The sequence below is a fragment of the Mustela lutreola genome, chromosome 16, assembly GCF_030435805.1.
Source record: "Mustela lutreola isolate mMusLut2 chromosome 16, mMusLut2.pri, whole genome shotgun sequence".
Classification (NCBI taxonomy): Eukaryota; Metazoa; Chordata; class Mammalia; order Carnivora; family Mustelidae; genus Mustela; species Mustela lutreola.
In genome coordinates, this window is record NC_081305.1 from 13785706 (window position 1) to 13798933 (window position 13228).

Below are 13228 nucleotides of genomic sequence, written 5' to 3' on the forward strand. Positions count from 1 at the left end.
TGTCCGCGACGGGGGCGGAACGCACTTGACGCCATCTCCGGGCGCCCGGCTGGGGGGGCGCTGGGTGTGGGGCGGCTCCGGGGCCGGGGATGGCGGCGGCCGCGGTCGCGGCGGCTCCGGGACGAGCGGGAGGAGCCCAAGGAGCGCCGTGAGATGGGCCGGTGAGTGTCTCCGGACGTGGGGGCCGCTGGACCGGCCTCACTGAGGCCAGGCAGGCCTGGGCTCGGAGCTTAGGAGGAAGTGGCCCCCTGGAGCCCATTGCCCCGCCGGACCGGGGCCCGAGAACCGCGGACCCGGAGAGCAAAAGAGGCCGCGCTTCGAGTCCCGCGCGCTTTTCTCCGGCCCGGCCCAGAAGGCGGCCTCAGGTCCCGGCACCCCCGCGGCTGTATCCCCGCGGGCCGGGGTGTCCGACTCTTTGGGGGCGGGAAGGGGCCCCCAAACAAGGAAGCATCGCCTGCGGGGCCTTGTCCCTGTCCCTCTGCTTCAAGGATCGACTCCCCACCCCCTAAACGTTAAATTCCCGATTTCGGGCCCTACCCTTGTTGAAGCAAGGATTGCAGGATCACTGGAAGCCATAACCCACAGTCTCTTCAAGCTCCACTCATTTCTGGCGGGCGTACTTCTCGCCCTCACCGAATTTTGGGTTCATTCTCTTGATTCTGGGCTCTCACTAGCAGCGTTGGCAGCTCACCGGAATAGACTCCCTTCCCCGCCAGCTCGGTTGGGGTCACAAGCTGCATCTTCCTTCTGAGAAGTCTTCATCGAGCCCCTCCTGAGGCCGAGATTTCAGATTCCGAAATGTGTTTTGCGTTGTTGGAACCTGGTGCACAGACTTGGCTCTTTGTTGTCATTCCTTCAGACCTCTTGCCTTTTTTATCCAGCCGTGTTTGGCTAACCTAGAGGCAGATTTCCCTTAAGGTTTTAATTGCAGGAAGCAAAGATCATTCAGGGATTGGAGATGTGACCCCAATTTCTGTTGCGAATGAGAGAGAAGGCTAATTGTTTTTTCGAACTGCTGGTGAAGAAGGGATGCAAGACCCGTGCCCCCTGTGTAATTTGTGTTTGTGGAACTGAGAATTTTTCTTTCCCCCTTGTTTTCCTATCTCATCACCTTTTCTTGTACATACACACCTTGCCTGTCTTAAGAGATAAATGTTGCTTCAGATTGGTTAGAGGCTTGCAGTTCTGTAGGACTTGGACAGAACAATGGATAGTTTCTCAGAGTACTGGTCAGTACTGCTTTATCTGTTGTCAGAGATTACAGCTGTTTTCTTCACTGCTTGATGTTACTGACCTGTGTAGATTCAGATATTGATACTTTATTTTTATTTTTTAAAAGATTTTATTTATTTATTTGACAGAGAGAGATCACAAGTAGGCAGAGAGGCAGGCAGAGAGAGAGAGAAAGAGAGGAGGAAGCAGGCTCCCTGCTGAGCAGAGAGCCCGATGCGGGACTCGATCCCGGGACCCTGAGATCATGACCTGAGCCGAAGGCAGTGGTTTAACCCACTGAGCCACCCAGGTGCCCCCAGATATTGATACTTTAATGTGAACTTTTTTCCCCATTGTTAATAGCTACCAGGACCCAGGCAGTGTTTGCATTTTCTGTCACACCTGATTCAACACTTGGTACAAAGTTGTCACTCAGAAAATTTGACACACAGGCTTCTATTTCTTCTATCCTGAAAATCTGTTAATAAGGCTTCCCCTTGAGTGACTCCCCCTTGACCTCTTTTTCTGCCCCAGAAACATAAATAAGTGTTCTTTTTCCTCTAGTGGCACTTTTTTCATTTAAATAACCTCCACATCTGTATTTTTCAGTGAAGATTTTATTTATTTATTTCACAGAGAGAGACAGCAAGAGAGGGAATACAAGCAGGGGGAGTGGGAGAGGGAGAAGCAGGCTTCCTGTTGAGCAGGGAGCCCGATGTGGAGCTTGATCCCAGGACCCTGGGATCATGACCTGAGTTGAAGGCAGGTGCTTAACGACTGAACCCAACCAGGCACCCTGGCATCTCTGTTTTCTTCAGCCCTGAATAAAGGTGAAATTCGTGCAGTTGATTTTTCCAGCTTCCCGTTGTTCACATGGGAATAATGTTGAATCTTACATTTTTAGTTGCACATTTACCTGAAATTGGGATTAGTGGTAAATTTAACCTTTGGGGAATAAGTACAAGTAGAGAATGAAGCATAAAACATTCAGGAAAACAGTGAAACTTGACACACCTTGAAAAAATTTTTTCAGGGATGTCCTTCCACAAATTAGAGCTTGAGAGATAGCCTTTTCTCTATTCAAATGCCTAGAAACTTGATAAATGTGCTGTTACCTCTGGAGCAGAGCATGAGGCAGGGACTCATGGACTTTAATGTTTTTGTGGCTTTAGAATTACCTTGATGACCCTGGGGAAGCGAGAGGCTGGACTCCTGCTTACGTTATTCCTATTTCTGTCTTCTAGGCTCCCAAGGCAGCGGGGAGGACACTGCTTCTTACTACAGCTGCTCAGAGGCACTACTGGAAGCTCAGGTAATAGAGGGAAATTTGGATACCTTGTTGCCAGAAGAAACACTGGGATACATCAGTGGAAAAACAGAGCAGTGTAACATCCAGATCTAAAGAACTGGAGCCTTGATTGGAAGAAATAGGTGACAAAGTTCATGCATTGAAATGTTTGGACCAAAAGGGTACTTTATGACAAGGGACAAACACATGTGACAGCAAGAGAAAAGGGGGAGAGAACTTTCTTATGAGTAATAGAGACCTAGACAGGTTTGGAGGAATGGGACAAGAATTTAGGAAGTGGTACCTAGAGCAGACCTACAGTGGAAAAAGAGCCACTGGCAAAAGAAAACACACAGAAAAAAGAAAGAGAACGAATGAAGAAAGTACACTGAAGATGGTTACTGAGAAGAAAAGTTTTTCTAGACGTGGGCGGGGGGAGGAAGTCTATATGTGGTCAGAAGAGTTTTGTTGCTGTTTAGGGAAGAGCAGAAACAAATACATTATAGAACACACTAGTACAGTCACTTGCCATAGGGCCCAAGTTTGAATGTAGTATTTCATGGAGCACAGAAGATGCTTTTTTTTCAGTGGCACTTGGGTCTTTGAGGTAGTGGTGATAGGAGGCAAAGGAGGATGAGAGTTGAACCAGGCCGGGGATGGGGGGATGGGGAAAGGTTAGATCACAACCCAAACTGGGCTGGGGAAAGGAAGTGAGGTTGAGGTCATATGTGGGAAAGAAGATAGCATGGTAATCTTTGGTGACAAAAGGAGAAGCTTAGGAAAAAGAACCAGCGGCAACAACCATGTGGTCAAATCTCTTTGGGGAGAAGGCTGGGAAGAGTCAAGGTCCCCATCAGTGGCACACCTGAGCATGAAGCTGTTGGTCTCTCTGGGGTTGTAGAGCTCACAGGTTGTTTACGAATTGTGGAATGATTGTTCCTGTAGCTCTCTCTGGTTTCCTCGGCTGTTTCTTTCATGTCCTGGGCTGGATGAATGAGGGGAGGGGAGCATGCTTGCTTGCCCCTTTATCATGCCTTTTTTTCCCAGCAGTCCCCTTTGTTACACCGTCCTCTGTGGGCACAGTTTCTGCTACTTCTTTTGACTTGGTTGGCCCCTAGGTTACTTTTCTTTGCTTCTGATTTGTTCCCTAGCAGATGTGGGCGCCCCAGCCAGCAGCAGAGAGGGGTGCAGGGGAGCCACAGAGAAGCCCCTTCTGATGCCCCAAGGAGCAAGCCGACCCCTTCCAGGCTCCGGGAACACCATAAAGCAATATGAAACCTGTTCATGAGAGGAGTCAGGAATGCCTTCCACCAAAGAAACGAGACCTCCCCGTGACCAGCGAGGATATGGGGAGAACTACCAGCTGCTCAACTAACCACACACCCTCCAGTGATGCCTCTGAGTGGTCCCGAGGGGTTGTGGTGGCCGGGCAGAGCCAGGCAGGAGCCAGAGTCAGTCTGGGGGGTGATGGAGCTGAGGCCATCACTGGTCTGACGGTGGACCAGTATGGTATGCTGTATAAGGTGGCTGTGCCACCTGCTACCTTCTCCCCAACTGGTCTCCCATCTGTGGTGAACATGAGCCCCTTGCCCCCCACATTTAATGTAGCGTCTTCACTGATTCAACATCCAGGAATCCATTATCCCCCAATCCACTATGCTCAGCTCCCGTCCACCTCTCTGCAGTTCATCGGGTCTCCTTATAGCCTTCCCTATGCTGTGCCACCTAATTTCCTCCCGGGCCCCCTCCTCTCTCCTTCTGCCAACCTCGCCACTTCTCACCTTCCACACTTTGTGCCATATGCCTCACTCCTGGCAGAAGGAGCCACTCCGCCTCCCCAGGCTTCATCCCCAGCCCACTCATTCAGCAAAGCCCCTTCTGCCACCTCCCCACCTGGGCAGTTGCCACATCACTCGAGTACTCAGCCACTGGACCTTGCTCCAGGCCGGATGCCCATTTATTATCAGATGTCCAGGCTACCTGCTGGGTACACTTTGCATGAAACCCCTCCAGCAGGTGCCAGCCCACTTCTTACCCCTCAGGAGGGCCAGTCTGCTCTGGAAGCAGCCGCTGCCAACGGACAGAGACAGCGAGAACGAAATTTAGTAAGACGGGAAAGTGAAGCCCTCGACTCCCCCAACAGCAAGAGTGAAGGCCAGGGACTGATGCCAGTGGTAGAATGTGTGGTGGATGGACAGTTGTTTTCAGGTTCTCAGACTGCACGGGTGGAGGTGGCAGTGCCGACACACCGAGGGACCCCAGACACCGACCTCGAGGTCCAGCGGGTGGTTGGCGCTTTAGCTTCTCAGGACTATCGTGTGGCGACAGCTCAGAGGAAGGATGAGCCCAGCCCCCTCAACTTGTCACATCATACCCCTGACCATCAGGGTGAGGGGCGAGGGTCAGCCAGGAACCCAGCAGAGATGGCCGAGAAAAATCAGGCCCGAGGGTTCTACCCTCAATCCCATCAGGAACCGGTGAAACATAGACCTTTACCCAAAGCAATGGTTGTAGCCAATGGCAACCTGGTGCCCACTGGAACTGACCCAGGTCTGCTGCCCGTGGGCTCGGAGATCCTGGTGGCATCAAGTTTGGACATGCAGGCCAGAGCCACCTTCCCAGATAAGGAGCCAACGCCACCCCCCATTACCTCCTCCCACTTGCCCTCCCATTTCATGAAAGGCGCCATCATCCAGCTGGCTACAGGGGAGCTGAAGCGGGTGGAGGACCTCCAGACCCAGGACTTTGTGCGCAGTGCCGAAGTGAGCGGGGGTCTGAAGATTGACTCTAGCACGGTCGTGGACATTCAGGAGAGCCAGTGGCCTGGATTTGTCATGCTGCATTTCGTGGTTGGTGAGCAGCAGAGCAAAGTGAGCATCGAGGTGCCCCCCGAGCACCCCTTCTTTGTGTATGGCCAGGGCTGGTCGTCCTGCAGCCCTGGGCGGACTGCACAGCTCTTCTCTTTGCCCTGCCATCGGCTGCAGGTGGGAGATGTCTGCATCTCTATCAGTTTACAGAGCTTGAACAGTAACTCAGTTTCTCAGGCTAGCTGTGCTCCCCCAGGCCAGCTGGGTCCCCCCCGAGAAAGGCCTGAGAGGACAGTCTTGGGACCCAGAGAGCAATGTGACAGTGAGGGGAAGAGCCAGCCGCCAGGTGAGGGCCCCCAAATGGTAGAGCCCTCACAGCCGGAGCCTGGTGCTCAGGCCTGCTGGCCAGCCCCAAGCTTCCAAAGATACAGCATGCAAGGGGAGGAGGCACGGGCTGCGCTGCTCCGTCCCTCTTTCATTCCGCAGGAGGTAAAGCTGTCCATCGAAGGGCGTTCCAATGCAGGAAAATGAACCTCTCTCCCAGACCAGGACTGGGGCTTTCCCCCAGAGCTGGGCCTCAGCATGAGCAGGCAGAGGATTTGCACATGCCGAGCAGGGAATGGCTCTCTTGGCAGTGAGATTGGGGGGAAAGAGGAGGCATGAAGGCAGCCTCCCAAGGCAGGGTCTGTTGCTTATTACCCCGTGGCATCCTTTCAGGGCAGCCCCAGAGGGTGCTGTGATGGGGAGCAGCAGGCCTGAGCTAAGGAAGGATGGGGGTGCACACACGATAAGAAACATTCCAAATATCAGGGCCCCCCTGTTCTTTCCTCCCCATCCCTAGCTCCTGCAAGGGGAAGGTCGGGCTTTGGGGGCAGGTGGCAGAGGGAGGGAGCAAAGAAAGAGCCAAAAATGATGATCCACAGCTTATAGTAGCAGTTCAACTGTCGGAAGTTTTTTCCTTTCTTTTTTGTGGTGGGAGGGGAGGAAGCCCCATGATCGGGATTAAGAGGGTTCCCACCCAGAACTCTTCTTTCGAGAGCTGTGCACTTTAAAGGGTGATTTTGTTACAGATGTCTGTGGGTTTGTGGGGGAGGAACGCTCCTCTGCGGGACTCGGCTTGATCCTGTGCTTCAGCCCTTTCCATTCCCCCACTGTTCCTCCCCCAAAGCTTCTAGCACCAGAAGAAAGAGAAGCCCCTCCAGGCTTCAGAGTGAAGTACTACTTTGGCAGGGACCCAGTTAGGGGACTTTGGGAGAAAGACCTGATGGCCAGGTGACCGGGCTCTAGGCAGGGCTTCTGGAAAGGTAGCTGACCTAACAGAGCTCCTTGTACCCAGCATGCCAGACCTACTTCGAAATCGTACTGAATTTCTAGTTGGTAATGGTGACTTTTGAAAGAACCAGTGGACCTTTGTCCCCAGTCCCCTACTCTCCTCCTCTGTCTATGTTGTGCCTAAGTGCCTGTGCTGCCCCAACCCTTCTGCTGCCCTGTCCTCTGCATGGTGTCTTGACCTGGGCCTGATTTGTAGCTGCACTGCCTTTCCCCTTCTGCAAAACCGTTTTTGTCCACTCTGACCAAGACCTCTAGTGTTTGGTGTGGAGGGGGTCTCTATGATTTCCTCTTCAGTTATATTCCCTGTTTTTCAAAACTCATAATCATGTCCCCTCCTCTTCTGCAGCTGAACAGCTTGGTAGAGAAACAAGAAGGGAACTGTGCCCTGGGTCAGGGCAAATACCCCTGGCTGGGCAGTGCCCATCCTGGTGTTTTTACACAGCCCCTCCCATCGTATTCCCCCTTCCGTCAGCATTCAGGCTTCTGCGAGCCATCCCCTCCCACAGCCAGCTCGAAGGTTCTGGGATAGTCAGTTTCCAGTACCCGAAGTCTCCTAGGTCTCATTTTGTGGTAAGCATTCCTCTGCAAAGAGCATTCTCAATCTTAGTTGCATTTCCCTCCCCCCCCCCCCCCGCCTTGTGTCTTAAGTCCACATTTTCTTCACAACTTTTAGCATCAGCTTGGACTGTGGGTTTCCACTGGGTATTGAGAATTAGGCTCCCCCATCAGCCTTCAGGTGGGTGGGTGGGTTTTTTGTTTGTTTTTCAGGGGTCTTTAGACTCTTGAAGCAACTCAGGGTATCGTCCACCCCGCTCTCTGATGAGGCTTCTCTCAGTGTATGATCCTGGCATTTCGTTCAGAAATGTACGTGGACTAACCGAGGCCTTGCCTGTCATCAGGAGTCCCAAACCTCTGAGGTCTGATCTCTACTCTGTCAAGGACTTCAGGCAAGTCTTGTGACCTCTCGCTCTTTCACTTCCTCCCCAGCTGCCAAATGGGGATAAATAATCTTACCTACCTCCTGGGGGGAGGGGGAGTTCTGAGAATGGAGTCATTCTTAGTGTTCAGGTGCTAAAGGTTGTTCTCCTGGGGGAACAAAGTGACTGAGACGGCTTGTTTGCTACAAGCCCTACACACCACTGTTTCATTCCTAGAGAGCAGTCAGTCAGGTTTCAGAGGCCCATCCAAAGGAAGCTGCTGACCTGACTGTGAGTACTTCAGTCTCTGGGTCACCTCAGAACCAAACACCAACTCTGGTGAACACTCAACCTTGTATGCGTTTGGGATCCTCACCTTTCCCTGCTCTGTCCCCCATTTTCTCTGAATGCTGCTTTCTCTGGCTTGTTTCCTACTGAGGGGGCCTGTGGGGCTAAGTCTTTGAGGAATTCTCTCAGACGATAGCCCTTGGGAGAAGACCTCATCTCTGCCTGTTCTGTGATCAGCTCATTCCTAGGGATTATTGTATGCACAGGTTTCTCAGAAATCTCCTTCCTCATAGGAAGGCCCACCAACTGAATACAGTGGCATGCACACAGTAGACATTCAAGAATTGTCCATCAAGGACACCAGTTGAGCTTCCTCCTGATGGGAGCAAGCCCATGTCCAACCAGACAGTAGTTTAAACCAAGTGACCCTCCACTTCTCAGCCTGGTAATTTCCACTTAATCCTGGAAAGAGAACATCTTGTGCACATTGGCAGGTTGGGCCCTGACCTTTCTGCTGCTGTTCCCCTTCTGTCTCTTGCCCGTGAAGGAGTATCACCAGCTCTTCTAGTACCATGCCATGTGTATGTAACATCTTAATACTCGATTTGCTAAGCTACAGAGGTGTCTTTTGTAAAGTATGGGCTCCCAGGAAAAGAAGCTCTCTGCTCTAAATCTTGGTCAGAGCTGTGGCATTCCGCTTATCTTTTACCTCCGGTTCCATCTTTTCTTCTAGGTATGAGAACTAAGAGGAGCCTGTGGTGGTCTGTTCTTCCTTAAGGAATTTCATAAGTTGGCAAGAGACCGAAGAGTGGTATTGAGATAGTGAACATTTTAGTGGGAAGCTGTCAGCTTTTTGGGAAAAGGCATTTGAAGAAGGCCAGAGCCACTCCCTTGTCAGTGGTAGGAAATTCCCAGAATTGAGGAATAGAAAGGAGGAACTAGAAAGGAGGACTGTTAAGCCGCACTGACCAGGAATGCCTGTATCAGTTGGGGAGTAGAGATCAGGTAAAGGATGGGTAATATATCCAAGTGTTGGGTCATTGTTCCTATCAAGATGTACATGGTGGACATAGTTGGGGGGAGGCATGGAAGGTGGTGGCATGGGGGAAGGGAATTCAGAGCTGAAGACTTACACCCTGGGGGAGGGGCCCTAGCAGATCTGGTCTGACCCTTCTACAGTCTTGGTCCCAGTTGGTCATAACACCAAGGGCTTTGCTCTTGTGCTGCTTTGCCACTGCTGCTGTCTGTTCACTGTCCTGCCTGCTACCCTTTATAGCTCCCTCTCCCTCCATGTCTGACCATATAGAAGAAATCCAGGCTTCCTGTCCATTCTTAACTGTGCAAGTGTTATTTTATAGCAAAGTCATATTGAATAGGGATAGTATGAAATGCTGCTGGTGGGCTGGTGAATCCAAAGGGATGTGGCTTCAGTGCTTGTCAGGAGTCCTGAGGCTCCAAACACCTGTCTTGAGGGAGAAGCAAACAGGTCTTATTAGTGGGCGTTTTCTATGTATTAACTGCTTTCCTTTGTGGTATCTTAAATCCTGTTTTTAAAAATAAATGACGGGGAACTGGGATAGGGCTTTTGTCAGCGTGGTAGGGCTAGGGTCATCTGGCTCCAGTTACATGGATTCTGGGACTGAAGAGGGTTTGCAGTTTGACCGAAATAGCCCCTTGGTGGGGTTTAGTTTTATTTTTACCAGTGGACATCATAGGAGAGAAACAGGGTGGTATGATTTAAACCTGCAACACGCAGGCACATTGGAGAATTGAATGATCACACTGGAGATGAAGGGTGGACATGAGCTGACTGGGAAAGGGCCTGGGTCCTTGGGAGTAAAGATACCTGATTAACCGAACTGGCCAGGGAGATGAGGTCACAGTCTTAAGAGCAAGTAAGTTGGGTAGAGGCCAAGTTTTAGGGAGACTGCTGGCCTCCTAGGGCTGAGTTTACTAAACCACACCGAAGCTACAATACTTTCCAGATGGGAAGAAGTGTACACTACAGTTGAAGAGCTGGACTGTGCAAGGTTGGATGTTGACCAGGAACCTATTAGCCCTTTTTGCTGGGAAACCTTCACTGTCCAGCTTCCCTGGGCTCGGGAGGGCTTCCCACATTATGCAATAATAAAATAAGCATCTGGGTCTTTGCAGCTATCAGTTGCTCTTTCAACTCTAGGGTCCGTCTTTGGGCCAGAAACCGGATCTGGGCCTCAGATGATGCTGACCCTCGAGATGCTAGAGTCGACTGCACTCTCTCCTTACCTGCAGACTATGCACAGTGCCTGGGGTGGAAGGAGGAGAGGTGGTGCGGTTTGCCCTGCTGAGCCTCCCCAGCAGGAACAGTAGTAATAAATGCACTTTTCACACTAAGGTTTCTTTATTAGTTCTTCTGTTAAGCCTAGATCCTCCCCCGGTAGGTTGCAAACTCAAAGTCTGTGTGATCCCAAAGCCATTCTACTGCAAATGCCCAGCAGTGAAGATGGCCTCAAATTGGGTTCCTGTCCGCAGTGTGTATGACAGCAGCCCATGTGCCTTTACCTATTGTCAAACTTGCAAGCATTTGTTTCTGTCTTTATGACTGTCACGGGGACTGAGGTTCTTCACAGAGTGAGCTGGTCATACCGTGGTTTTACACGCACTCCCTGGACAGGGAGTTTGCACGTAGTTGTGAGCTGTGAGTGGTTAGTGCATTGCTGGGATTGCTGAAGGCAGGGTCCATCCCTCGTTTGCTTGATACTCACACTCGAAAGAATATAGGTTGTGCTGGGAAGAGACTGACTGTACTCGTGGCAAACTTGAAGTATTAAAATAAGGCTGTCCCCTACAACCTTCCTAGTCACACACAGGATCCCTGTAGCCAAAACAGTATAAGTTCCAGCTGCAGAGAGCGGGCTGCTCTCAGCTTGCACAGCACCTTAGGGGAGGGAAGAATATATGGATAGGGAATGGGGTGGAGAAAGGAAAGTGGGAATGTTGTCATCGGGTGGCTTTAGGGTCCTGAGGAATAAAGAAGGACTGCACTGGGGAGGTCTGGATGGATCTGATTTGTGTAGGAGTTCCCTGTAGATAAATTACTGATCCCCCAACTACTATCCCCAGTATGTAATGGCTGAATTAATATGTAATCAACTGCATTGTATCTAAAGCCTTAGAACTAGTCAGGTGCTCCCCCCACCCAGTACCACTTCTTACCCTCTAATCCTACCTGATCTTTAACAAAGCATTAATAATTCTAAGGATAATCTCTATTTTGTTGTGCTTTTTTGTAACTGTTTTAAATAAATCAATTTGTACTGTATATTTGTACTTTTGTGAGATCCTTTTTGCTGTTTTACCATTTTAAGTCTCTGTACTTGGCTACACACAGATTGTATTTTTATTGTTAATGCTCTTCTTATGGATACCTGCATTTAACTTGTGGACTATGTAAACACAATATATATCAATATCTATATATCTATATATCTATCTATATAAACTACTAGCTTTTCCTTCTGGTGTTTGCGCCTTCTTCTTATCCCAGCCTCAGGCAGTGGCTGTTGGGTGGGGGATAGAAGCCCTTCATGGGAGAGCTTGTAATGGCTAATAGTGCCCATCTTTATGTGGTGGGCTCTGACCAGATCTGCACATTCTGTTGGTGTGTCTTTCAGTGACCCGGAAGTCTACCTATAGACTTAGATACTAGTACAATCAATCACACGGGCTTGTAGATGTCCTCCCTGCTGGCCTTTTCTCCAATTCTTGTCTTTCCTCGGGAATGCTGCCAAAAATTGTTGGAATACATCAGCTGCAAACATAGCTACCGCTTTTTTTTAACTTTAAAAAAATATATATTTTATTTATTTGACAAGAGAGAGAGAACGAGACAGAGAACACAAGCAGGGGGAGTGGGAGAGGGAGAAGCAGGCTTCCTGCTGGGCAGGGAGCCTGATGCGGGCGTCGATCCCAGGACCCTGGGATGATGGCCTGAGCCAAAGGCCAACTGAGCCACCCAGGCGTTCCTAAACTATTGCTTCTAAACTAGAAAGCTTGCCAGTAGTAAGAGGTGAAACACTCAGATACAGGAGTGTGACTCAGATACAGTATTTACCAGGTGCCACAAACCATCCTAAGTTACATATATTAATAACTATATCATATTAATATATATTATATATTATAGATTGATAGTAATTTGTTGCTCATACTATTATTTCCATTTTGTGTTTGGGGAAACCAAGAGAGAGGTTAAGTAACTTGCCCAAAGTAAGTTTTTAAATGACAGTGCAGCTTTTTAAATCCAGGCATTGGGCTCCTGAGTTTGTATTAGCTCCTAGTTTGCTGTGAAGATTAAAGGAGATAATTCATATAATGTGCTCAGAATAATCTTTAACGCATAGAGAGTGCTCAACCATTTTGAGGCATCCCGAGTAGGACTTCAGTATGGGGCTCTGTGACAGACGACATTTGACTCAATTAATTACTTTATTTCAAATATCCAGTACTTTTGAATAAGCTTATTAAGATTTTTCTTTTCCCAGAACAGAAATCTTTCAGCCTGCTTGGTAGGAATTAACCGTAGCTCAGTGGTGGGAAGGGGGTCAGTTAACACTATTAAATAGCCTTAAACCTATGGAGGTCAGAGAGGAGTCCAAGTTTCCTTGTTATGATATTGGAAGAGGTCCACATTCCTGGCATAGTTATTTTTCTGGCTACAAGTTAACTAGGGCACTTCCTTCTGGACCTCGAGATCTATAATTATCTAAACTGTACACAATCTTTGGTGCAGGCTAAGGAAAATTCTGTACTTGTTCTGTACCATCACAGACACTTTTTAGAAATGACCTCAGCTCTTGTCTCCTCCTTGGTTTGGCAGACATACAAACTGTCATTTTGCTCTGGCTTTGACCACTGTCAACTTGAGCTCTCGTCTCACCTTAATTCTGGATTTTTCTCAATGGGTATTATCCTATCTTGGCTCTGGGGTATAAATAAAAAGATGGATCATCTCTTCTCTCCAATGAGAGCTCCTTGGTACTGTAGACCTTAGTATTAGAGCTGTTTCTATGAACATATTCCTAAATGAAGGTGACTACTATCTATGATAGAGTTTTTAAAGTTTGACAAACTGAAATCTGCTGGGAAAAGCAGCCAATACCTAGCCTGAATACTGCATCTCTTTAGAAAATGCCAGCTAGGAGGAAAGGCGTCTACTTCTGAGTTTGGAAAAGGTAAGCTAGGTTTAAGTGGCTTTTGGGACCATAGATGATCTTCATTAGGGTTGTGGGAATGGACCCACAAAGTTAGCATCCGTTCTTTCTTTAATGTCATAGTTATGCCTCACTGACCTGTAAAGGCCCAAACAAGGGATCTCTGGGCCGCCTAAAATGAGGAGCACCCTC

At 49.3% G+C, this 13228-nt stretch overlaps 1 protein-coding gene across 2 annotated transcripts; it reads left to right on the forward strand.

The window, feature by feature from the left end:
• Positions 1-22: 22 nt before the first annotated feature.
• ATXN1L (ataxin 1 like) lies at positions 23-11338 on the forward strand. Of its 2 annotated transcripts, none has more exons than XM_059150691.1 (3): positions 23-161; positions 2457-2524; positions 3652-11338. In XM_059150691.1, the coding sequence occupies exon 3, from the start codon at positions 3772-3774 to the stop codon at positions 5836-5838; it is 2067 nt and encodes a 688-aa protein (XP_059006674.1). In that variant the 5' UTR covers positions 23-161; positions 2457-2524; positions 3652-3771; the 3' UTR covers positions 5839-11338. The 2 variants fall into 2 exon arrangements, with proteins under 2 accessions (XP_059006674.1, XP_059006673.1); XM_059150690.1 differs by having other exon boundaries at positions 3655-11338.
• Positions 11339-13228: the final 1890 nt, after the last annotated feature.